This window comes from Patiria miniata, unplaced genomic scaffold (assembly GCF_015706575.1).
Source record: "Patiria miniata isolate m_02_andy unplaced genomic scaffold, ASM1570657v1 HiC_scaffold_24, whole genome shotgun sequence".
In the NCBI taxonomy this organism is placed as follows: Eukaryota; Metazoa; Echinodermata; class Asteroidea; order Valvatida; family Asterinidae; genus Patiria; species Patiria miniata.
In genome coordinates this window covers 16,379,556-16,405,580 of record NW_024037063.1, presented here as the reverse complement: position 1 = coordinate 16,405,580, position 26,025 = coordinate 16,379,556, and the positions used below count along the sequence as shown (strand labels likewise).

The 26,025-nt window shown below is 41.4% G+C and overlaps 2 protein-coding genes across 2 annotated transcripts in view; both read left to right on the top strand.

The window, feature by feature from the left end:
- Nucleotides 1-4,526: 4,526 nt before the first annotated feature.
- LOC119732021 (glyceraldehyde-3-phosphate dehydrogenase-like) overlaps nucleotides 4,527-26,025 on the top strand; it is a 46,739-nt gene continuing 25,240 nt past the window's right edge. The window contains exons 1-2 of the mRNA XM_038205387.1: nucleotides 4,527-4,647; nucleotides 19,001-19,061. Coding sequence (XP_038061315.1) covers nucleotides 19,039-19,061 — 23 coding nt within the window. The 5' untranslated portion in view covers nucleotides 4,527-4,647; nucleotides 19,001-19,038. The remainder of the gene's footprint in view (nucleotides 4,648-19,000; nucleotides 19,062-26,025) is intronic.
- LOC119732327 lies at nucleotides 11,493-12,905 on the top strand. Its single transcript, XM_038205786.1, has one exon. The coding sequence runs from the start codon at nucleotides 11,493-11,495 to the stop codon at nucleotides 12,903-12,905; it is 1,413 nt and encodes a 470-aa protein (XP_038061714.1).

Genomic DNA, 26,025 nt, shown 5'->3' with positions numbered 1-26,025 from the left:
TGTACGTACGTCTGCAGGAACTTCACTTCGCTCGTACCCGGTACCCCCGCCCTGCAAATAGTCTGGTTCCCAGATCAAAAGATTCCGACTATTCCTGATGAATCTTAGGTCAGGTCAACCTCGTCCCCAGTGCTTACTTTATTTCCAACCGCGTTTCCGTCCCCAGTGCTTACTTTATTTCCAACCGCGTTTCCAATATTATAGTAAACCCTGGATAGGAAACTTTCTTCCTGTATCCTGATTGGATACCGCAACTGGCTAGAAATGGATTTTTATCGTGTACTTGGTGCTATATATTCACAACGTGTAGTACGTGTTTTCGCGATCATTCGTCCACGCCTTCTCGAAAATACTAATTTCCTTTCCAATTTGCTCATATTAATATGAAATATGATACTGCATGTTGTCTCGATATAAGATCGTAACAGTTTGATTTTAAAAATCGTGTTTTCGTAACTCACGCCGTACTCGCGCTGCTACGAATTGACTCTGTTTTTACCCCAGACACCGCATACAAAAACAAACGCTAATGTGTAACGCATATCTAGGCACCAGACTGTTCCTCATTTGCATACGTGTTCAAAAATCTTGCACATGCAAATGATCCAATACCAGGGTGAGAGAGCAGGTAGTGGTGGGCGCGTACTGCTCGACACCCTGGGGACGAGGTTGGCACGGTCATGACTCTGCAAGGTTTGAAACGGCCGTTAAGACTGATTCATTACTCTTTTATTCCAGTTTAGAGAATTTTTTTTTTCGTTGAAAAGTGTAATAATGTAGGAAATTCTCTAAAAACTGACATGTGTTGCAAATTTACAATTCCCGTCACTTGCTCGGGCTCCGTTTCGAACTCACGAACGGTCGGATTGCACTATGCGACGCTCAAAATTTTGTCCACATGGGCCGCAATGAAACAGAAATCACATCCGGTATGGAATGTGCGCATTCTACGGGAAGTTTTCGGATAGCGTTCGCTCGTACCCTCCCCCCCCCCCGGCCCCCGCTGTTTGCCCAGGGCGCGCGGGGGGGGGGGGGGGGGGGAGGGGGGGGGGGGGTACGAGCGCAGAGTAAGCGCGAGAAGTCACGTGAGAGGTAAATCGAACACTGTCGTACGGAGCCCCTAAAGGGACAGGCATGATGTTTGGGGTTTTTTTTATTTCGTTCCTTCGAAATATTATTTCATTCCCTCGAAATATTATTTCGTTACCTCGAAATAATTTCGTTCCCTCGAAATATTATTTCGTTCCCTCGAAATAATTGTTTCATTCCCTCAAAATATTATTTCGTTCCCTTGAAATAATTATACGGAAGCCCAGAGTGACCATTCGCATTTCAGGCGGTCTGAATTCATCACTTTTGAAAAGTATCAATCCGTGCTTTAATGGATCAACTGTACCGTATAGCCCATATTTACTGAATCACCTAACTATAAATCCATACATGCATGATGTATTGTCTTGTACTTGTTCATACAGATCTTTATTTCATGTGTACTGCATGCCAGCAACATGCCAGCAACAATTTGATTCGTCTTGTGATCATTAACCTTAGTTACTCAATTACCGACGATGACAGTGATTTAAATCAACCATTTTACGTATCCAATCCTTCTCTTTACCATTCCATTGAACAGATCCCTCACTCAGGAAATCAACCAGAGCTGTGTTGAAGGAGTTTGCAAACAAAACTTTGCAAAAACGTAATATTTTCTTGAAGTCCTTAACTCGTAAATGTTCAATTATTGCACTCTCTGAAACGTGGTTAAAAGCTGATCCTTATATTCACTCTATTTTGCCTGGCTATGAACTCATTGTAACAATAGAAAGTGTACTAAAGCTGGAGGTGGAATTGCTTTTTATGTTTCATCTAACATGAATTTCATTGTTAGAGAAGACCTCAAGTTTGCGAATGAATTGCTTTTTATCGAAGTGGTTGTTCCCAAAGCTAAAAACGTTATTTCAGGGGTTGTATATAAAGAACCTTCACTCGATCACGAGAAATCTGTGGATACTTTCCCAAATGTTTGTTTCTCTTCAAAACAAATCATGGTATTATTTTAGGAGACTGCAATATTGATTTATTTAAATATACCACCTCTTGCTTCCAATCTTTCATCCTCAAAATCAAAACAATAATAATACCATCTAATAACATCCCATTCTCTTCTCCCGTTAATTAATAAGCCAACTCGTATTACTAATACATATGCTTATACACTCATAGATGATAATAATTTGAAACATTTTACCTTCACCCAAATCATGTATAACAGGTTTTTCAGATCACCTACCGATTGTTAATGTTCACTCGGACACTTCTGGCCCAAACAGTCGAAATACATAGGCCTATTCTTCTTTTGCCGTATAGCTTTTCCAACATTAACTTTAAGCAATTTAACGATGTTAGCCACTGATTAATTGGACAGAAGTCTTTATTTGCAATAATCCAGAAGATGCATTTGATGCATCTATGGATTCCTTGAATTATTGTCTCATCCAACACAATCAACGAAAGAAATTCAACTGAAGCTCAAATTTACCTAGCGAAATAAGAACAAAGTATATCATAACTATTTGTCCAATCCAACTAGCCTATAACGTTCACCTAAGAAATGTATTATGCTCGTCCGTTCAAACAGAAAAGGAACAACGTACGTAATCCTTGGAAAGTAATCGATCTGTTTTAAACAACAAAAAAATCTTCCCAAACCATTAATAACACCATCTCAGATGGTACATCAATTAATGACGCTGCTGAAATTGCCAATTGTACGGTTTCAACAAGTATTTTATTAACATTGGCACAACTCTCGTTAGTGATACAGGCCACACAATCGTCTGTTAATTTTAAAGATTTCTTATATACCAAAAAGTGAATATGAAATAATTGACATCGTAAATAATTTGTTGATGTTGTGGAAATAAATAAACCTCAACCTTGAACCTTGAAACCTTGACATGCTTTTAGAATAATTGTTGAAATCACTTCTTTTGCACTATTAGGGTCATGAAAAAGTATAATTTGCAAGATTACATTTGATAAATAGCGGCTCGCAAGTCACCAGAGGTCAGATATGAAATGCCTCCATGTCTGAAAAGTGTTGTTACGGCATGTATAGTTTCATGCTTTAGACGATTCTTTTTTTTTTATATAACCATAGGTTTACCGGACAATTTTGGAAAATGTGAACATGAATTTGTAAAAGCAGCATTCGTTTTCGTGCGAAATAGATTGAACATTAAAATTCCCTGTTTCTATTTATCAATTCGATTTCCCGAATGTGCACTGAATATAGATTGACATGTCATTTTAGCGCGAAATCGAATTAGGCACATCCCCCCTCCTGTATTCCTTTTAATTTATCATCAATGTATTCGCTAATGTGCAGCCGTTTTCCCGCGCAGTGTTATTTAACATAGGCCTGTGCCTGGTCAAGCATTGGAATTCATGTAAGCGTTGACAAAAGTAACATATGAGGAATGTTTGATTGAATTATTTGATGGATGTTTGAAAATTCAGGATGATTGAACTAAAACCAAGCGGTGTAGCCTTTTGAAACATACGGGTACCAGCTAAAGTAATACATCCTTTATAAAAGCCTATCGTATCATATAACCAAGCAATCGAACCGATGAAATGAGAAAGAACTTTAAGAAATACAGAATGACATAAAAAGACAACGAACCAACAATAAAAAGTCCCCAGATCCCATGTTACGTGACACGTCAAGTTTCTCTTTATCGTCCCAATAATATTGACTTTATTTTGGTAAGATTTATATCAGTTAAACATTTTTCCCCATTCATTTCAAATAGGGCTTTGTGTCATAAGAACAAACACATTAATAATCAATAAGGCCTAAAATACAAAGCTGTATCATAATTTGTATAGGCCTGTATACTTTATGTAAATTGAATGCAAAAAATGCGAATTTAAATTAGGCTAAAACAAATGAAAAAGAATCATATTCAGCGCGTGTTACAATGAAAAAAAAATTGATTTCTGCGAATTGGATTGCACATTCGTCATAATCGGCATCGCATCCGTGAAACCAAGAGTCTGTTCACGTATAAAGCTATGCACATTAATTTATTTGAATGATGCAAAATTAAATGAATGCAAGTTATTGCGAAAATAAAACTAGGATATACCTCGTTCTCGAAACCAGCGCCAAATTGAACTCCATGTTTTACAAATTCAAATGCACATTTTTAAATATTGTCATTTTTTAATCAACTGGTTTACTTTTTATGTGGTTTTGATATTTTGTAAAGCGTTTTGAGATTTTTATGTAAGACACAATAATTATTAAGAATAGGGGGCCTACATTATATTACTAAATGTACCGCAAAGTGCACAAAATGATTTCGAGGGGACGAAGTAATCATTCGAGTCGAGGGAACGAAATAAAAAAATCATCATGCCTGTCCGTTTAGGGGCTCCGTACTGTCGCGCTTGCACGAATAAGCGCGGGGGAAGTAATCGAACGCACTGAATGTGTGTGATGCTGGCGCTACCGACGTAACGCTGCACGCATGCGTGTACGGACCATCCGACGTACGTGCTGTACGTGAACGCCGCGCCGAAGAACTATAGGCCTACCTACATAATCTACTACCAGTACTATCGTGATCGTCCATCAATCCGGTTAGTAGCTGTATTCATTCCGAAATTAATTTGTTCATTTTTTGATGAATTTCTGTATTTATAGTTATTCTATTTGTTTGATATACCCAGGCCATGGAGCTATGAAATGGGCACACAATGGTGTACGTCTGAACTTTTGCTGGTTGTGGTTGTCCATGGTGCAATGGGCTGGTTGGTGCAGTCTTCTTGTGGAAATCATAATGCCACGGGGTCAAATCGCTGTCTGTCTACGTGCAGCATGTGCAGGTAGAACTATGGTGGAGGAATTTCCTCCACGGGAGTTCGCGGTAACCTGATGACTCCAGATCCACTGTTTGCCATGCAATACCTATGCTAGCCCCATAAATGTGGCCAATTTACTGGACTACTTGACATGCTTGAAAGCCACACTTGGAACACCCGAATATGTACCGTTGGGCCTAGCCCCATAAATGTGGCCTATTTACTGGAGGTAACAGGTCATCTCGTACCTTGGGCAACTCGTACCTTGGACAACTCGTACCTTCAACTCGACGTCATTATACCGAGTCGTACCTTGGACAACTCGTACCTTCGGCAAGTCGTACCTTCAGTTAAGACGACTCGTACCATCACGCGTAAGACAAGTCGTACCGTCAATCAGGATAATGATCCGAGGCTGAATAAAGTGGACCGTAACTCATTGGAAGTGGACTGCTTATTAAAATAAAGGTGAATCTCTTTTTGGTATGGGGTCTCTTTCCCCGGGCCCCCAAAAAGAGGAATTTATTTAGCGCGAAGCCGGCCGCGGCAGCTTACACGCACTGTGTGCGCGGCATGCACAGGCCCACGCGGCATCCGTGCAAAGTGACACAGTTCTTGCGCCGCGCTGACCGGTCAATATGGACGTCTGTGCACGGTGACATTGATGCAGTCTGCCGTTACGTTTAGAGACTTAGGCTACGTGAAAATATTATGGAACTGATGTTTTTATCCAAGATTCACGTCTTACCATCATTTCTACAATGAATGACCATCATTGAGATGATATATATATGAAGAAAAAAGTGGCCAAACCCCCGCCCCCAATTTGTAAATGTTTCGAATAAACCAGTTGATGAATAAACCAACTGTGATTTTTTTTTTTTACATTTTAGACTTTCAGACTTATAGCTAGGAAAGGACTGAATCATTTAAAAGTACTGACTGCTCTTGTATACTTTGGTTATTAGACTTCACAATAAAACGCAGAAATTACTTTATTTAGACACATTAAATGTTTAAATTTGATTTTTATAAATTTTGTCGGTTGGTTTTAATAGAGTTTAATAAAGCTCGCTCTGGAAACAGGATGTTACGGTGGTTAGGCTGTATTGCATAATTAAACCACACCAAATCCGCATCTGAAGTTTCTCCACTATAAAATTCAATAGATGAGTGACACTTCTATAGATGAGTGACACTTCTATAGATGAGCGACGCTTCAATAGATGAGCGACACTTTGGGTGTACTTGTTAAACCGCCGGCCGCTTCCGAGTCACCGGCATCGGTACCGCGCACGACCGACCGCTGCTCGCGCCCTCGGAGGCCGGCCCGCCAGGCCCAATGCGTAAACTAATGCTGCCTGGCAAAGCCATTAGATCTTGAATGTGGTTCTGTACTGTGAGAAGGAAATTAACTTTGACTTGAAAAGAATCGTATCGTTTGGGAGTCAAGGAACCACACACTAAGTCGCGCACGTACAGTGTACATGTACTCTACTTTTTATTCTGATGGTACGAGTCGTCTTAATTGAAGGTACGAGTTGTCCAAGGTACGAGTTATCCAAGGTACGAGATGTCCAAGGTACGAGTTGTCCAAGGTACGAGTTGTCCAAGGTACGAGTCGCCCAAGGTACGAGTTGACTCGAAAGCTTACTGGACTGCCTCCGTAAACATAGGCCACACATCCACATGTACAAAAATCGTGTCGACTTTGCCAAATTTTGATTTTCACATTTAGGCTTAGTTTGTAGGTTTTTTTTGCTTTAGAAGCATACTCACCCTCTTTATAGGCTAATCAGAAAGTGCTGCCTTTTTCAGATGTATATATTTCGTGAAATTTCCAGATTCATTTTTACACGTTTGCGTATCAAAATTTCAACATGAAATTTCACAAAATTAGACATCTGAAAAAGGCAGCACTTTCTGACTAGCCTATAAAGAGGGTGAGTATGCTTCTAAAGCAAAAAAATCCTACAAACTAAGCCTAAATGTGAAAATCAAAATTTGGCAAAGTCGACACGATTTTTGTACATGTGGATGTGTGGCCTATGTTTACGGAGGCAGTCCAGTAAAAAGGCCACATTTATGGGGCTACGTTGGGCCAAGAAAGTAGAGTAGAACTTTGTCAAATTTGGATTTTCACATTTATTAGGCCTATTTACATTGTCATGATTGTATTTGTAGTTTATTTATGCTTTCTTTTAGCCTAGAAGATACTCTTCCTCTTTATAGCGATAGAAAATTTATTCCCCCTTTTTCAGACATCTATATTTTGTGAAATGACCAGGTTCGTTTGGACACATTTGCGTGCTAAATTCCAACACGAAATTACACGAAAAGTGGATGTCGGAAAAAGGAGGATAAATTTGCTATCGCTATAAAGAGGGTGAGTATAATTCTAAAGCGTATAAACTACAAATACATGTTAGCCTAAATGTGAAAATCCAAATTTGGCAAAGTTCTACATGCTTGGGTACATGTTCCAAACGTGGCCTTTAGTTACGGAGGTAGTCCAGTAAATTGGCCACATTTATGAGGCTAGACATAGGCTAGACCCGCTCATCATTTCAAACCTAGCAAAATCGATCCGCGGTACACATCATTTCGTATGCAGGTTGAGTACCAGACTGGGACCGTGAGTGCATGAAAACGTGCAAAATTACTACTGACGTATTTTTACTCCCCATTTGGCTAATTAATGCCCACACAACACAAAACGCTATAGTTGCAAGCATGTCACCTGCGAAATTGGAGACCTTAAATCCAATTTTAAGGCAATTTTTGGGCAGTTCAAAAAGCATCCACGTCATTCTCCATGATCTAGAAACGTGTGTGTGATTCACAAAGTATTCTGGGTAGATGCACGAAGTGCCTTGCAGATTACTTAATCGATGGCCAAAAGAACACAGCCCTCTGTTAAAAAAATGAAACATTCTGCATTCACTCAGATCAACAAGAGGGCGCTGTTTTATGTACACGAAAATGCTATAGCTAAGGAGTCTTTTTCACAATGCATTGCAGTACACATCAACGGGATGTCTCACGTTTGGATTTCGATAACTCGGCAAAATTAGAATTAAAAGCTGAATTTTTGGTGATGCAATGCTCACAACAGCAACTTTGCGAGGCAGAAGTTTTGGGGAACATTGAGGAAAATGTAGTGAGTAAGAAGCTTGCAAATTTGATTCACACTGGTTTTATTATGCAGCACAAACTTTTGCACGATATGGATACCTTAAGTTTTGGGACTGTAGTGAGAGTCCCAAATTTTCGGACTAGTTGAGTCCTACTTACCTGGAAATCTGTTTGTGCCTATCCATGTGTTCAGGAAGTGTCATTTGGAAGAAATTTGCCAAAAATAAAGACCCATACAATACAATTATATTTCAGCCTAGCCGTCAAGACTCGCCCTGTATTATTTTTCACTTAATACGGTCTGAACCACCCTTTAAATAAAATGGAATGTTCCTCCATTCATAAAAATGCAAATAAGCCTATGCCCCAGCCTATAAATACCACCCCCAACCATTGAAGCGCGTCTTTTTTCTTCGTGGTACGGTCTGTTCGCACGTGTATTCATGTACTCGTCTTTCTATTAGGTTAACATATTGTAATACTACGGAGTTTCAACTACGTTTCTCGCTTCGCAATGTCTTCATCTTCAACCAAGAAATTAAGCAAGCCGTCCAGCAAGACAGCTCTGCCACCTACTGTAAGCAAGAAAACTACGTCAAGTTCTTCTTCCAGTGCTCATACCGCCGCACCGACCTCGCCTTGCCACGGGTCGACCGGAGTGGCAGAGAAATCAACCCCACCTTGCCTTGGGTGGGAGCTCGAGACCAGCTTTGCCATGCAGAGAGCCATGAGCCGGAAATTGGGTCGCCTTGCCCAGTTTCCCAACAGCAATCTCGCTCTTTGGCACCGAGAGTTTTTCGAGTTCCTCAGGCACAGTTCATAGCTAACACCAGTACGGGTTTAACCTCGCCCTGGGTTGCCCCTGCACCGGGAAACGTCACACCAGCGCCACAACCGGCCACTCAACAGTGGAATTTCCCCGCTGACGCTAGAGGGCAGTATACCAACATGGCGGCGTGTTTGGGCAGTTTGGACAACCCATAGCAGCCCAATGGCCACCAATTCGACAACAACGCACACCCGCTGCTTCTACTACATCGTCTTTGGCCCTTCTGAGCCCCGCTGGTTGGGATTCAAGTCAAGTTAGACACGATGTTTCTGCCGTTGATTCTGACCGTGTCGCCGACAACACCGCCGCCGATGAAGCTTCGGGTACTTCCGGGTCCGACGGTCATGATGGGTTTCACAACCCGCACCGCAAGGCCATTGGCACGCCAGTGACTGACAAGGTGCTTTCTTGGTGGGAGGATCTGCGCACCAACAAACTTGGATATGAGGAGATTAAAGAAGAACTTTTGAATAATCTCGTCCCATCAGAGCAAGAAAAATATTTCAAAGCTCTGGAACTTCCCAGCCAGGTGAGATCTTCCTTTAAAGAAGCTCAGGCTTCCTTAGTTTCTCAAGATGATTGCCTGAAAGATTCGCATGGTCATCTTCTCAAGTCTGCCCTTCCATTGATACATCTTTTTGATGCCCTTGTGGATCCTTTGTGCCCTGATACAATTGACGCTACCCTGGTGAAGGATCACGTGACCTCGGCTCTTATTCTGCTGGGATCAGCTAGCCAGAGCCTTGCCATAGCTCGTCAGCCTGCCTTTGATGATATACTGGACAAACGCTTTGACTCATTGAAAAAGAAGGCACCCTCGATGGATTTTTTCTTCGGTGGTAACCTTGTCAAGGATATTGAGGAAGCTGAAAAAGCGAATAAATTGGCTTCCAAAGTCATTAAGGGGGCCTCTGGATCAGCGTCTCTGTCAGTGAAAAAGAGCAGATTTTCTCCATACACTTCAGCGGTAGCAAGAAAATTCAGAGGTACTGGTAGTCGTTCCTTTCGAGGTGGGCGTTTCTTTAACAGCAGAGTTGTAACGAGTCACTGATTTTTGTGACTCGAGTCGAGTCGAGTCATTTTAAAGAAGTGACTCGAGTCGAGTCGAGTCATTAGGTCAACAAGGTCGAGTCGAGTCGAGTCGAGTCACAGAGTGTGGTCGAGTCGAGTCGAGTCGAGTCAAGTATTTAGATCGAGTCAATTCGAGTCACAAATATTTGAACATTAAATTACAATAAAAAGCAACAAACACAAGAGAGAAAGAATACAAGGCACCAGTCTATTACGGAAATCCAAAGACATAAAGTATGCTGTATGGTACCCAACTAACAGTTTCCATTGCTAGCTCACGTCACAGAAAAGAAGATGTGAAACTTCGGTCTTATAACTGGTTTGGCTTCGGGTCTAGATTTTGTTGTTCGCTGATCGCTGACAACGTTAAAACCTAATTGCATTATACAAAACTGTTTCTGATTATTTAAAGGTGGGCCCGTCCGTATCCATATTCTTGTGTGAAATCGGGACATGAATTTAGCCAGCGTTCCACCAAGAACTTCAAAATCGCCCGAAGCCAATGATGAAACCACGGATTGAGAAATGCGTTTTAAGCATTGATCTCCATATGGAGATCAATGGTTTTAAGTCTGGTTCCGGGCTTAGCATTACATGCTATAGAACCACAAGGTGGGAGTCCGCGACACGGTGTATGTTTGTTGTTTCATTATGGAGGAAGGAAACAGACTGCCGCTGTATCTAAACGTACATTATTCGCGAACATTAACGTGACGTGAACAAAAACTGGCAACGCGAACGGCGCAGCGTAACTCATTGCAAATATTTTTCGCAAGTAAGTTTTGCTTTTATTTTGGGACTCGAGTCTTATTAGCCTTCCTCGAGTCGAGTCGAGTCATTCTGATGAGGGACTCGAGTCGAGTCGAGTCATTTGCTCGCAGTGACTCGAGTCGAGTCGAGTCATTTACCCGTCGGGACTCGAGTCGAGTCGAGTCGCCAAAAAATGTGACTCGAGTCGGACTCGAGTCGAGTCATTGACTCGAGTCATTACAACTCTGTTTAACAGTTCCACCAGTTATGGAGGCGGACGGTCATCATGGCCTACCCGTGACAATACGTTGAAAGGCAACCGGAGCAGTGATGACAAGTCAAAAAAGTAGGACAGTTCCCGCAGACAGGTCGTCTCGTATTTTGCGTTCATCACTGGAGAACTCTTACGCAGGACTGCTGGATTCTCCAGTCAGTTTGCGGCCACAAGATAGAATTTGTAAGGCCACCATTTCAGTTGCAGGAAAGAGTACCTGCCAATCACATGAACTCCGCACTTCAAGTGGAAATAGTACAAAAATAGATTCAGAAGTTGTTAAAGAAAGGAGCAATCACATTGGAAGATCCAGTGGACGGTCAATTCTTTTCTTGTCTGTTTTTAATTCCAAAGAACTCGGGAGAACTTCAGCCGATCACAAACCTTCGGCCACTAAACAAGTTTGTGCTTTACCAGCATTTTAAGATGGAAGGCATAAAACTAGTCAAGGATTTTTTTAACCCAGGGGATTTCATGGGCTCAATCGACATAAAGGATGCATACTTCATGGTCCCCATTCACACGGAACACCGCAAATACCTTCGTTTTCTCATTTTGGGCAAAATGTCAGAGGATTGCAAGGACAACTTCAACTTGACAACCACAGCCGACTTACTTCAGAGGTTAGGGTTCATCATAAAACACGACAAGTCTCAGTTTGTCCCATCGCACCAGTTGACTTACCTCGGGTTCCTCATCAACTCATCAACCATGACTTTGTCCCTGCTGACAGAGAAAGTACACAAGATCATGACACATTGCCGAGATGTTCTGCAAGCAAAAGACTTGACGGTGAGAGATCTGGCCAAGCTCATTGGCCGCCTATCATCGAGCATTCAGGCAGTCTTTCCGGCACCACTGTTCTACCGCAGCCTACAACAGGACAAAGGGATTGCCCGGCACAGAGAAAACTCTTACGAGACCGAGGTGATTCTTTCTCCAGCTTCTCGAACCGAACTGGAAACCTGGATAAGCTGCATCAGGTTGTGGAACAGCCAAACACTTCTCAACCCAACTCCAGACTTAATGATTCAGACGGACGCATCACTCTGGGGTTGGGGTGCCTGCCTAGGAAAGGTGCAGTGCGGGGGCAGATGGTCTCTACAAGAGCAGTCCTTGCACATAAACAACCTCGAACTACATGTACTCGCAGTGTTTTATGCCCTCAAGTCCCTAGTGAGCCAGCAACGGAACATTCACATCCGCGTACAGGTGGACAACATGACGGCCCTGTCGTACATCAATCACAAAGATGGCACGCACTCCCACGTACTGTCAAGTCTGGCAGTACAGAGATGGACATGGTGTTTAGCCAAGCACTTGACACTGTCAGCAGAATACCTTCCAGGGGTTCAAAATACAGTAGCCGACAATCTGTCCCGAGTGTTCAGTGACAGAACAGAATGGCAACTACTTCCGGGTGTTTTCCAGGAGGTCACACAGATGATGGGGTTCTGCCCATCTGTAGATCTGTTTGCATCCCGTCTCAACACACACCTTCCACGGTTTGTGTCATGGCTACCCGACCTTCTAGCCTGGCGGGTAGACGCATTCACCATCAACTGGAAAAACCTAGAGGGTTACTTGTTTCCCTCGTTTGCACTGCTTGCAAAATGTCTGCAAAAGATTTTTGTAGAAAAAGCCTTAGTCCTTCTGATAGCTCCAGTGTGGAAAACACAGCCTTGGTACCCACGGCTATTAGAACTCGCAGTAGAAACGCCGGTGCTATTTCCACGTCAGCTGGACCGTTTCAGGCCATGTCACAACGGCCAATATCACGCAATGCGGAAAACCTTGCAGCTAGCCGCATGGAAGCTATCGGGCGATCCGTGTCAGCAAGAGGTTTTTCGCAGCAAGTGTCCTCCGTCATCTTATCATCATGGCGCAGTGGCACCAACGCCCAGTTTAATTCAGCTTGGCACCGATGGAACCACTGGTGTGTTCGACGGCAACTTGATCCTGTTCGAGCACCTCTAGCTGACATCCTTGAGTTCCTGCACAGTCTTTTACAGGAAGGACTGCAATATAAAACAATTAACGTTTTCAGATCAGCAATCTCATCAGCACATGTTCCAGTGGAAGGGGTCCCTGTTGGTCAGCATCCCCTCATGTCTAGATTTTTAAAGGAATCTTTAACATCTGTCCACCGCAACCAAAATATTGTGCAACCTGGGACACTGGGAAGGTGTTAAGGTACATCTGTTCACTTCCGCCCAACAAAGAGTTGAACTTAAGGCTTGACAGCTGGACGCTGTTCATCCTTAGTTGCTTTGAACTTACAGTTCATGCAGAAGAAAAGAACAGCCTTTGTGTTTACCCAGTGAAACCGGGAAAGTGCTCAACAGCCAGTAAAGCTGTTCAGAAAGTGACTTTGACACGTTACCCTCCTGATAGTAAGCTCTGCGTTGTTAAAGCTCTTGAAGTATATCTTCAACAGACGAAACCTCTCCGGGGACAGGGTAAAGGAAAATCTATCCATGCCGTAGTGTCCTCCACTATTGCACGTTGGCTGAGAACTATCATGGCCTCATCCGGAATAGATGTGTCTCATTACCGAGCACATTCTACTAGGGGAGCAGCCACTTCAACAGCTGCTCGAGCAGGAGTGTCTACAGCACAGATCCTGAAAGCAGCAGATTGGTCCTCTGAGAACACCTTTACAAGGTTCTACAAGAGGAAAGTCACATCCTCAGAGTTTGGGGCAGCTGTCCTGACTTCGGTCAAGCTTTGAAATATACAGGGTGAGTCTTGACGACTAGGCTGAAATATACAATGTAATTTCAAAATTATGTTAAGGTACTTACCTGACATATAATTGGAATTATATGAAGCCGTAGGAGGAGAGACTCACCCCCTCCCTCGGCATATCAAAAACATTTTCTTTTTGCCCACCCATGGGCAAAAATACTGCCAGTAACCTCTCAATTAGCTACAAAGAGACAGCTTCAATGGTTGGGAGTGGTATTTATGGTCTGGGGCCTAGGCTTATTTGCATTTTTATGAATGGAGGAACATTCCATTTTATTTAAAGGTTGGTTCAGACCGTATTAAGTGGAAAATAATACAGGGTGAGTCTCTCCTCCTACGGCTTCATATAATTCCAATTATATGTCAGGTAAGTACCTTAACATAATTTTGAAATTTTAACGTTAACTGAACACGTACCCAGGGTCAGTTGCGTGCAAAATTATCGGAGCCCTCCGAGCTACCTGTCTGTTTCATGTGGCGCATATGATTATGGTTCTCGCTTGGACAGATTGATGGCTGTTTCATGTCGCATCTCAGATCATGTGGGGAGGACGGCTACTACATGTATATCTTTTTTGTCCATAAGAAGACCTGTGGATTGTGTTTTCACCAACAAGATCAGCAAGGATCTTTTCCATTCCTGGGCCTTTTTTTGTTTCCTTCTGATTTTAGTAGCAGGTGTAAGCTATAGCATGAAGAGCAACTGTTCAATTTTGCCAATGTATCAAATGGCACAAGAGATGAAAAGTGAAATGACTGCATTTTCAACTTAATTATAATAAAATTTGGATATTGAAGTGAAAAAGACAAGAATATTCTTATATGATGAATTCAATTTATAGGAAGCCAGATCCACCTGTTTGTGTTATTGGCTTTTTTGCAAATTTGCTAAAAAGCCTTTCTTTTTGTTCAGATTTTAATTTTTTTTTTGCTTTTTCGCAAAATTTGCGAAAAAGACTTTCTTTCTTTTTGTCGCCAAAAATCCCATAGACTTTGTATATGATTTTTCTGTGCGGCACTTTTGGCATTCATCTTTGTCATACATCATTCAAAGTCAGCATATGCATTGTCCTCATAGCAAAGTTGTGTCTTGAACTTTGAAGAGTGACGTAATGATTACGTCATCATTGGTCACATGACGTCATCACAAACGTGCATATTTTGAAGTCCTAAATCTACAGAACAGTAAGTCCGATTGGGTTGAAACTTGGTATGTGGGTAGACCAGGATGTGTTATAGGTAAAAAATGAGGTGACGTCATGATGACGTCATCAGGCGATTTTATATGAATTTTTGAATTTTTTTGACCTTTTAGCCATATCTCAAGAAGGCAACATGCAAAATTCAAATTTTTTTTTGTAATTTGTTTGTTAGGTAATAGGTATTTGCACAAAATTTTGAAAAATGTGTGGCGTCATCATGACGTCATCAAAAATGCGATTTTTCAAAACACATAAAAGGAAAGGTCCGATCATCACGAAACTTGGTGGATAGGTAGATAATGGTACTAGTATGCAAAGTCCGAAGTGACGTCACGATCACATCATCATTCAATTTTTTATGATTTGTTTAATATTTATAATTTTATTCTGCTTCCAAAATTGCACACTTCCTTTCATCGGATTGACTGTAAACTTGTTTCAAACCAAGACCACAATAACAAAATGTGCATTGAGAAGGGTTTTCAAGATGACGTCATCGCAGGGCACGGCTGATATAAAGAAAGAAAGAAATGTGACGATCACAGTATTGTTAGAGGCCCGAAAAAGGCGACCGCATATCCCCAGTGTATTACAAAAATGCCAAATTTTCCCTCTATTATCCCAACCCAGAATCCATAAGATATACCTCATACCATGCAGCAGTCGTTCATGAAACTAATAATGGACTAATAAACAGAACAGGAAAGACTGAAATATGAAATTTGTGGATGATTTTGGTGGCGATTCTCCAAAAAACGTCCATTGCCACGGCTGTCGTGCATGTCTTCTGTACCTATCATAAATGTTATTATACCCATGCTTCCCATGGTCAAAGTAGATTTTCGAAATTGCTCCACCCACTGGTTGGTGCATGTACCTTCATGCAGTGTGCGCGATGTATTGGGTACCATACGGCTTTCAGGTGTGCTTGTGGTTTCAATTTTCGTCTGGTGCGATGTCATGGAAAGCAAGACGTGTGTGTACCTACATACATCGTGCACACTGCATGAAGGTACATGTACATGCAGACGACTAATATGTGGAGGGATTTCGAAAATCTATTGTGATCACAAATCACAATGAAGTGCTTTATCTACAGAACTGTAAGTCCGATTGGGTTGAAACTCAGTGTGTAGGTAGACCAGGATGTGTTATAGATAAAAATTGAGGTGACGTCATGATGACGTGATCATGCAATTTTGTATGAATTTTGAATTTTTGGACCTTTAAGCCATTTCTCATGAACATGAACGTAATATGCAAAATTCTAAATTAGTTTTGTATTTGGTTTGTTAGGTGAGAGGTATATGCACAAAATTTTGAAAAAGGTGTGACGTCACGGTGACGTCATCAAAAATGTGATTTTAAAACACATGTAAGGGAAGCTCCAATCGTCATGAAACTTGGTGGGTAGTCATATAATGATAATAGTATTCAAAAGATGAATTGACGTCATGATGACGTCATCAACTGATTTTTTATTAATTTTTATGTGATTAATATTTTTTTCTGAATGCAAAATTTACATGAAATGCCATCGATTGACTTCAGACGACTAGGTAGGTGATAAGGGGCCATTCAAAATGTTCAATGTTTTTAAATTTGGATCTTTTTTCCAAATTGTGGGTGGGTGGGTCAAGGTTAATAATTGAAAATCCAAATTCACTATTCATAAAAAAACCCAAGAAAAAACAAAAAGCCAGGTATTTTGACTTGCCTATGCACCAGCGTTCCTTATGCGCGTTTGTTTTCCAACCTCGTCCCCAATACATACGGACAAACGTACAGTCATACAGAATGACCTGTAGTACACATGTGTAAACATGAGTATTATCACACCTGTTATCGTGGACCCAGCACAAGGGCACAAACAATACGTGCACGATTGACCGATAGTCCACAATTGAAATTCGTGTACAAAACCAATGAGAGTTGTTGCTAAAAAGTTAGGGGTACAAACAAAGGAATGAGGATTAGGGACAATAGGGGGTCCACGATTGCCGGTGTTTACGAATGTGTGTGAATGTGCGTGCATGTATTGTTGATGTACCCATGGATGTACCCTAACATGGCGCGGCCCCTAGTGTGTCGCACTTTGATTTTTCACATGTAGCGCCTAGCTAGAGCAAAAGATTTAACTGAAATTTCACAGAAAGTGAAATTTCATCAAGTTCTAAACACTTCCGTTCATAAATCACGAGTTTATCTTCCTGTTACAAAATTAGAAGAAAATTGTATTTCGGCATGATTTTGTGATTTTATTTCGAAGTACACAGTGAACCCTTTGAAAACGTCTCCCAAAAAAATAGAAAATAATTTTTTGACAAACTTTTAGTTGGGTATGTAAATAGAGATAATATTTGTTTATCAGAATTTATCAACTTGACAAATTCTTAAATGTTTATTTGGAATTTTCCGACATTTATTCAAGTGCGCCACGTCAGGAAACACTCAGCCGATTTGTGCCTAATTTCCGGACACCACCGTTTTTGAATTTCAGATTTAATTTCATGAAACCGAAATTGTTCACAGAGTTTAAATAGCAAGCATTAATATGGTAAAAGTACCAGTATTTCACTGAATGAATTTGAAGTTTGTCAACAAAGAAGTTTGGGAACACTGATAAGGAAAGTCGGCGTAAATGTCGAAGTGCGCCACGTTAGGAAATACCACTACATAGATACATGTATTTGCATTTTTAATACTGTATAACAAATCAGTTTTTATTTAATTGAAAATAGGGGTGGGTGGGTGGGTCAAAACAATTTGGAAAAAACCCCAAATTTAAAAACATTGAAAATTTTGAATTGCCCCTAAAGCTTTATTTTTGGATTTATTTTTAATTTTCTCATTCGTCAACATTTAAATGCATCAATTGAATATCTCTGTTTGTGACGATTTTCGATCACAAATTACGTTTCAAACATTTAAGGAAAGGGTTTGGATATTCATCATGGCTATTTGAATATTGCATCTTTTGGGATCTTGTAGATGTTGATAGATTTTAGAATCTACGGAGTACTGACTGGCCGGAAGGCTGATACATTGCATGCAGAGACATTGCCATTGTGCACATGTACACTTCATTGATGTAAGCCATTGGCATCGACTTTATGTCTTTTAATGTCTTTTTATCCTGTGCAGTTCATCCAGTGTAAGTTTTGCCCAGCCATTTGACCCCCCTCTGAAATATTAATATTATAACAATTTTATAATTGGTGCCACCATGTTTGCCATGTTTCCCGACGGCTGTTGTAGGCCTACCTCATGTGCTGCCATGCATGCAAAGACGCAGTCTCAGATACTGAACTTGCTTGGCCTTGCTTTTATTATTTGGCTGGCCCTCTCGGTTACACGTCCAGCACATGTTTTACATGCTGATCAAGCTGCAGTTGGAGCCGATATGTTGCAGTCGACGACTTGCCGGTATGTTGGCAGAACTTACTGAACACCAGTTCTCAATCTTTTGAGGACAAGTGTCCCTTCACATTTGCATGAAACAACCGGCTTCATGATGGCATCACAACGTCGTCTGAATATGTGGAGTTGGCTGATGTGTTTATCCAGTTTGTTTCATCCATCGTGTCCATTGCCGCATTCCGTCTTCATAGCCGAGTTACATCTATCTCATCAATCAAACATGTTGATGTTCCCATGGCCAATGTGACCTCACTTGGAAAATTACTCATAACTCCGTCAAAATTTATCAGATTCAGACGTTTGATGTCTCATTTTTAAAGTGGAAAGGCGTATCTTCCAAACCATACCTATATTATCTGTGTTTGTTACACATTCTACGTCTGGCATTCCGTTAAATTTTGTTTGCATTTTTTTGAGACACACTGTATATGAGAGAGTCTTTCCAGTAACCCATCTTGACCTCTCGGGCCTTTATCATTGACCAGACCCCCAACCAGTTTTAAACAAACATTTGTAAGTGCTCCAACATGTTACTGGTATTATTCTCATATGTGATGATGTACATGTACATGTAATAAACGAAGACCATCATGTTGTCAATCGGTGTAAATTGCAATGTGGATTGCAATGCAGTACCAAAATCACGATCTCCTTTATTTCCTTTATGATGTACTAAGTTGCAATGTTCTTGTATTTTTGCAGGAATCAGCTGAAGCAGTGTGAATTGCAGATACACAATCATGGTCAAGGTTGGCATAAATGGGTAGGTGATCAACAATTCATATTTTACACAATGCAAAGACTGTTTTGATTCAGTTAAATCCAAAAGACATTAAAAGTTCAGTGTTCTCCAATCTTAATAACAAGCCAGGTGCCCCGCCAAGCTTTCCCTGACTGCTGTCAAGCTTTCCCTGACTGCCGCCAAGCTTTCCCTGACTGCCGCCAAGCTTTCCCTGACTGCCGTCAAGCTTAAACAAGCCAAGCTTTATAATCAAGCCGCCACTTTATATACGGTCATCTCTTGTTAATACAAGCTCGGCTATGATGCGATTCCAGTTAAGGTACTGGTAGGGATCTTTAAAAAGATGGACAATGCATTGAAATGGACATTAAGCAGTTCTCCTGCTGCTAGATGGTTTCTTAATGATGGCTGTCAATCTGCGCGAGAGAGAGAGAGAGAGAGAGAGGCACAGTGTTTAAAAATTCTTCCAAAAAAAATGAAAAAGGAACACGGCGTTAAAAAGCAACGGGAATCAAATGAAAGCCATATATCCCCATTGTTTATCAAGAGTTCTGCCTGTTCTCTGCTATCCAGAGAGTGGAATGATGTTTGAAACTCCTTCCGAACCCTATTTGCAACGCTAGCGATGTTGAGGGTGGAAGAGAATATATCAGAAGTTTAATCCGGTTGAGCATGTCCGGACGCATTTCGATTTTCGCTCCTCGCTTTGTATGCCAGCCCTATAGGCCGTGCTGAATCATGGCCCAACCGAGCCGAAGTGCAGCTTCAAGATTTTAGATTTTGTGGAGAGGCTCAGCCATGCTAGTGTTACTGTCAGTATGGACACAGAAGTATTTTCAGGTTTTCCCTTTTAGTCGAATGGAAAATAAGGTAGGAGAAACCCAGTTTCTTTGGCAGTTGTTGAAAAAATCCATGCAGGTCGTTGGTAAATTGAATTAGTTGACGAAGTCTCCTGAATAAATCGTTATTTTACACAAATATTCAGCCATAGAGCAAGGAACTTGGATTTGATTCCTTCAGATATAGTGATATTTTGACAACGATTTTGAGAAACCTGAATAAAATTGTCCCAGGAATGACAGTTGACAAAATGCTGCAGATAGGCTGCCATGCGTTTTGTACACGGGGCGCCTTGCATGCAAACTAAAGCGTCGATTGTTCCGGACAATGATTTACGGCGCGGAGTGGCGTTCAGCAATGATGCGTGACGATGGAATGTTGCGGTCCTTCCTACACAATGTGATGTTCCAATACAGGGGGATGGTCCGACGTGCCTTGATATTAATGATGGCCATCTTCGAATGAGAATCGTAGGTTTAAATGTACGTCCAAATTAAGTTACACTAATATTTTAAGGCATGTGGAGTATGGGTGTTTGTTCAGAGGACAGGCCTATGAGATGTGAGGGGTCATGGAACAAATAAGGTTATCAGCCCTTATTTCAGCAATTTAAAGCCTTTTTAAATGTATACCTACTTTAAGGGGGCAAATAGCAGGCATACTCGTATATTTCATTAGGAAATAGCGTATATTTCATTAGGAAATAGCACATATTTACTAATCACGCAGTGCAGGCTGGACTTTGTTTGGTCAGTTCCATTCGGTGCTGGATAAACCATTATTTCATCTGATTTGCAGAGGGCCTGCTTGGTACATGTATCATAGAACAGCATTTATTGTTGCGCCCATTCTCTTTTCCTATTACATTTTGAACTTTAAGATATTACTCATAACAGACATAAGTTTAAGCATTATTTCCAGGTGATAATTCCTGGGCACAATGACGTTTATTTCACACATGCAATTTTCTCTTTATTCACCTTGAGTCTACAGGCACACTAAATAGACCAAGATTGAGGGCGAATGTTACGTGAATGCCTGTGGGAAATGTTACGCCGCCTGTGGGCGAATGGTGTACGCCAACGCCGCTGTCCTGCCAAAACATGGACCCTAGAGTCGAGGAGTCACAGGAGTTCAAGATAGAAGGGTAGACTTCTTCGTATAGCAGAGTTGGGGCAATTATTCATTGGCAGCGGGTGGAAAGTAGGTTTGGGTTTGACGCACCTCAGATTGGGCACATGGCTCGATAGGCGCACAAGGGCTGAGATTTATCAACAACATGTACATGGACGCCGTGCACAGGTTCAGGAAATGCATCATTGGAGCATAGGTATCTACCGACAATTTCCCTTATACATTGTATAAGCATAATCAAGCATTCTAAGATTACAATTGTATAACGATCCAATGAAGCACAGTCGTGCCTTGTTTGTCGGCAGCCCAATTGTATCATCACCACGTCTTAAACATAATGGATACAGATAGGGAATATGGTATAGCATGACATGCCAATCCTAGCCTATGGGTCCTTGTTGACTAGAACTGCAAGTCAGTTTTGATGGACGACCATTTATTCTTTTTTTTTAGTTGAGTGAACAACTGTAGAAAAAGTGATTTCATGGCTCTGTAATATTTAACAGTTGTTGACTGATGTGATGTGGGATATGACGTTTTGAACACCCGAGGGACGCATAGCGCCCGAGGCAAAGCCGAGGGTGCTATGCGTCCCCGAGGGTGTTCAAAACGTCATATCCCACATCACATCAGTCAACAACTGTTTTGTCATACCTCTGTCTTGATGATATGTTTTACTTGTTTTTCTAAGGGAAATTAAGGGTGGCAAACTGAAGGAATCTTTGAAAAATTTTCTTTCAACATATATAGATGTAGGGGCATTAAAACAAGCTTAAGTTCAGGGAAATTTGGGGTAAAGGTTTTACAAGTTTAATAAAAAAAAAATCTTATCCCCTGGCATATTTTATAGTGGTAGGGACAATGAATAAAAACCTGTGTCTCGAAACGAGTGTCCCTGCCCGTTTCTTCGCAGAATTCTTGTACAACGCGGACTGCGTAGTCGGTACAACGTTTGGTGTTCGATGAGTCTTGTTCAAAAGCTAAATCTTGTATTTGTTGTTTGGAGCGGCTCAAAAAACTTTTTTGGGGCGGAGAATCTGTGCCTCTGGGCTCAGCTGACATGTTGAGGCTAATGAGGATCGTATACGAAAAAACTAACTGTGTCAGCTCTGCATTTCCGAAGTTCTGAAGGCCTAGGCACCGTTACTAGAGTCAGTCAAAACGTAAACATATTCTTAATGCCGCTCGTCGCTGGCCGCCAAATTAAAGTAAATCATCGTCTGCAAATGCACTGCTCCCTCACTGCTATACATTATATTGTGGAACGTGAAAGTACTGCGGGGTACCAGTGAGTACAAGTACAGTCTGGTTTAAACGCGGTCCGCGCATAATGGTTTGGACTGTGGGGCGGGGACTAGTCTACATGCATGTGATATCACAATGTGATATACAACGGGAGTGTGCCATGCATATTTATCGCCCGGTCAGGTGATCGTCCTGGGCCAATGAAAATACAGTATAAAGACAGAGGTATGACAAATGTGTTTCTATCCGCAAATTATGAGAGCAAAGTGACACCTGTCACAGTCTGGCAGCTGGTAATTGGTTTTATATCCGTTTTAATTAGTATTCGCTCAAATCATTGTTCTCACAATGAGGTATGGGATTTCCTTTAGTATTTCCACAACAATCTTGAATTCTCCGCTAGCCTTGAACAATCATCACAGCCACCCATAGATTTAAGACTATGACGATTCGTAGTCCCAAAAGAGCGAGACGATCATTAAAATGTATAAATAGTGAGTGTCATGAGATTTGTTTGTTGGTCGGCGGATAGGCCCCGATAGTGAGAAACAAAAAAGAGATTTGTTTGTTGGTCGGAGGATAGGCCCTGACAAAAAAAAATAAATAAATAAATGTTGCTCGATGGATATATGGAAACAACCAAGCAAACAAACCAAAAAAATAATGTTTGTTGGTCGGCAGACATGCCGCGACAGAAAAAAAAAAAAAAACACGTGGATCATGATGCTCGTAAAAATGTACTATGGAAGGTCATACTATACAAGAATGCCTCGACAGGGCACTATGCGGTAAGTAGGGGAATCCGCGTAAATATTAATTATACGGCGGAAAATAAGGATATTAATATTGTTCATATCTTGCTGAGAAGGAACGGTCAGGATACCTTATATGCTGAGTTAACTCGGCTGCTCGATACAGTAAGGCCTCTATGGCAGGGTCCGATTCAAATAGCCGGTTGCAGGCTTGACTTTAGTTTATTGTTATAGCCTTTTATTAGGAGACGAGAAGAGTATTTTGGCCCAGTTCTGCATCGACAATGCACCAGAAAATGTTCGGAAGTTCAGAGACAGCGGTGGACATTATGTATGGTAAGGTCGGAGCAAAACTCTGTAGTTATAAACATATCTTTTATAGTTTGGCTGATACGCGAGCTAAACCATTATCAAAATGTAGTGTTGCTTATTGAATGAAATTCCTTTAAATTTAAGCCTTGGAATTTTCGTGACTGAGCAGTTGCTATAGCACCACCCGACAATAGTTATAAGCTCCAATGTTGTTTCCTGTGGGAGTAAAAAATAAAATCCTGTTTTCTTCTTTTTTGTCTCTCTGTGTCTTTCTTGCTAAATGCAGTTGGAAGTTATCACGCTCACGCTCTCGGCCAAGTGCATGCATGATTGCGGCAGGTGACAGATTTGGCAAATTATGCAAACTGCTAATACGAAGAGAAGAAGAAAAAACATGCGGTGCATTAATTGCAGGTCAAATGGCAAGGTTAACTGAGGTCACTAGTTCAAATTCAAGCGGGAAGTTAATGTTTAAAATGTTTCAAGAAAGTCTTGGCGAGGGTTTCAACACTTGCCCATGACATTTCAGCGTTATTTTACACAGACATTCCCTTATAGTTAGCAAAACGCCGAATCGGGCCAGCAGCTGATACGGTACGCATTTTATTCAGTGCCCTTTCATAATGTACTTTTCACCTGCCTTGAGTATATCGCGTTCTTTTGTTCTGGTAATCCTAAAACTGTTGCCCCTGCTGCAAAAATGGAGGGCAGTCATGCGGGTTGAGTTGGGGCATAGTGTGGGTGTAGGGCCAAGGAGATAGCTTTTTTGTGGGTATTGTATTGTTTACAAATAATTTATCGCCGTGGGCGCCCGGCTGTTCGGTTTATTTCGTAAAAAAAACATTTTCTCCTGTTTATTGGTAAAAAAATCCATAATGCAATTTCTGATCGCAATTTTCAGAATGCAATTTTGATAGTGGTAAAGCCGAGAGAGTGCCCACCAAAGTGACCTTTATATTTATACCTCCATGGGATATAAAACACCATCAGCAGTAAGCCCTGACATGCAGTTCTGGCGATGACACAATTAGGCCCTATTGGCTCATTCAGTCATTATGAAAGACACCGGATGCATGTTTGTACACAGTAGAAAAATGACATGTTCGCTCTCGGAATCAAACCCGATGATACCATGATACGCAGAGATCCACTCGAATAGGCCTCTGTGGTTACCCTAATTTTATGTGGCTGGCTATCGTTAGCTCGCAAAGGTACGGGGGTAATTAAGGTGCCTTTGATTGCCGGCAGAATCTGGTTAGCGTTTATTATGAAGCGTGATCTCGTAAGACGAGTAGGGCGCGTACGGACGAGACCGCCAGCCGTAAGCTGCATGGCCTTTCGCTCATGAAGTTTGCACACATACACAAAAAGTTTAAGATATTAAGAGGTCCTCTTCCCCGTTTTACGAGTTATACGCATGGGAGCGAAAGAAAAGGCGAGAAGGTCAAAGCAAACACGTAAACATGCACTTTGAAAAGTTGATGCACTGCTTAGCGTGGAAGAGTCCCAGACAGTTGAATAGCATGTGGAAGCACAGCTTATTGGGAAATGAAAGTTTCGGTACCTTTAATGACAGTATCGTCTTGAGGTCTCCAGAGGCGCGCGAAATCCACCAGGATGTATTGCAAATTAAATGCGTTACTCATGTAACATTAGAATATATTGGCCGTAGGCGCTGGATGGCATAAAAAGTCAATAAGGATTTACTAAACATGGCCGCTGCGAAAAACAAACAAAAAACCTATTGTCAATTGATTTTGAATAAGAATTACATCGATATCTTAGAAATCGATTGCAATGATCCCTGCTATTTTAAACCGGTTGTTATAAGATTTATATGTATCAATGCGATGCCTAGTGCTGAACCTAGGTACGACGGCTAGGATACACAACGTTGTACATAGCAAAATCAAGCGCATGTACACACTTGTGATTTATTTGCGCGGATGTTACAGGTGATGTGTTTGCGTGTGCGTTGTGTCTCCTCTAAAGAGTTGATTTTCTCCTTATTTCTTTGATAAAACCGAATTTTAGGTGGATCAGATAAAAGATCCATACCAGTCGAAATTATATGTTGCGTAGTGTTTATTGTGGGGCACAACATTATCGATTTGTGCTGCTGCATTGCGTGGTTGTTAAATTCGGTTTTCGGAGAAGTGACAATCAGAATCGACTTCGTTTTTCTGGCACACTGAAATATTCTATGTACGGTCTAATATAATAGAAAGCATTTGTTATATATTGGCGGTAGTCTAGAAAACACTCTGCAAGCAGCCCAGCCGCCTTGCCAGATGAGGCTTGGGTGAGGTTTGGGTGAGGAATGGGTGGTCTTTGGGGCGAAATATCAGAGAAAGGGAGAGGTTTCGTCGTCTTAGTTTGGAGCGACGAATCTTTCCACCCCATATCTAAGACTAAACCAATTGACTCTGGAGCCCAAACAAAGCAGCGGTGCAAATAGGTTACTATCTTTTACCCGAAAAAGAAATTTGCAAAAAGAGAGGAATAACATAAAACCCACCCCTGATCGTTTGTTGCAAGTTTAATCAAATCTTCTCATTCTCTGCTCCGTGAAAAGTGACATGATGTATAAAAATCTTCAGAATGTACCCAACCCCTACCTGAAAAAGGAAAGTGATACAGGCCCGGATTAAGTGTTTCGTGGGCCCTAGGCACCAGTGTTTCATGGGCCCTACTCCGCCCAA

What these genes read in the sequence shown, in the direction of transcription:
- LOC119732327 (XM_038205786.1), top strand. Translation starts at nt 11,493, where the DNA reads ATGTCAGAGGATTGCAAGGACAACTTCAACTTGACAACCACAGCCGAC.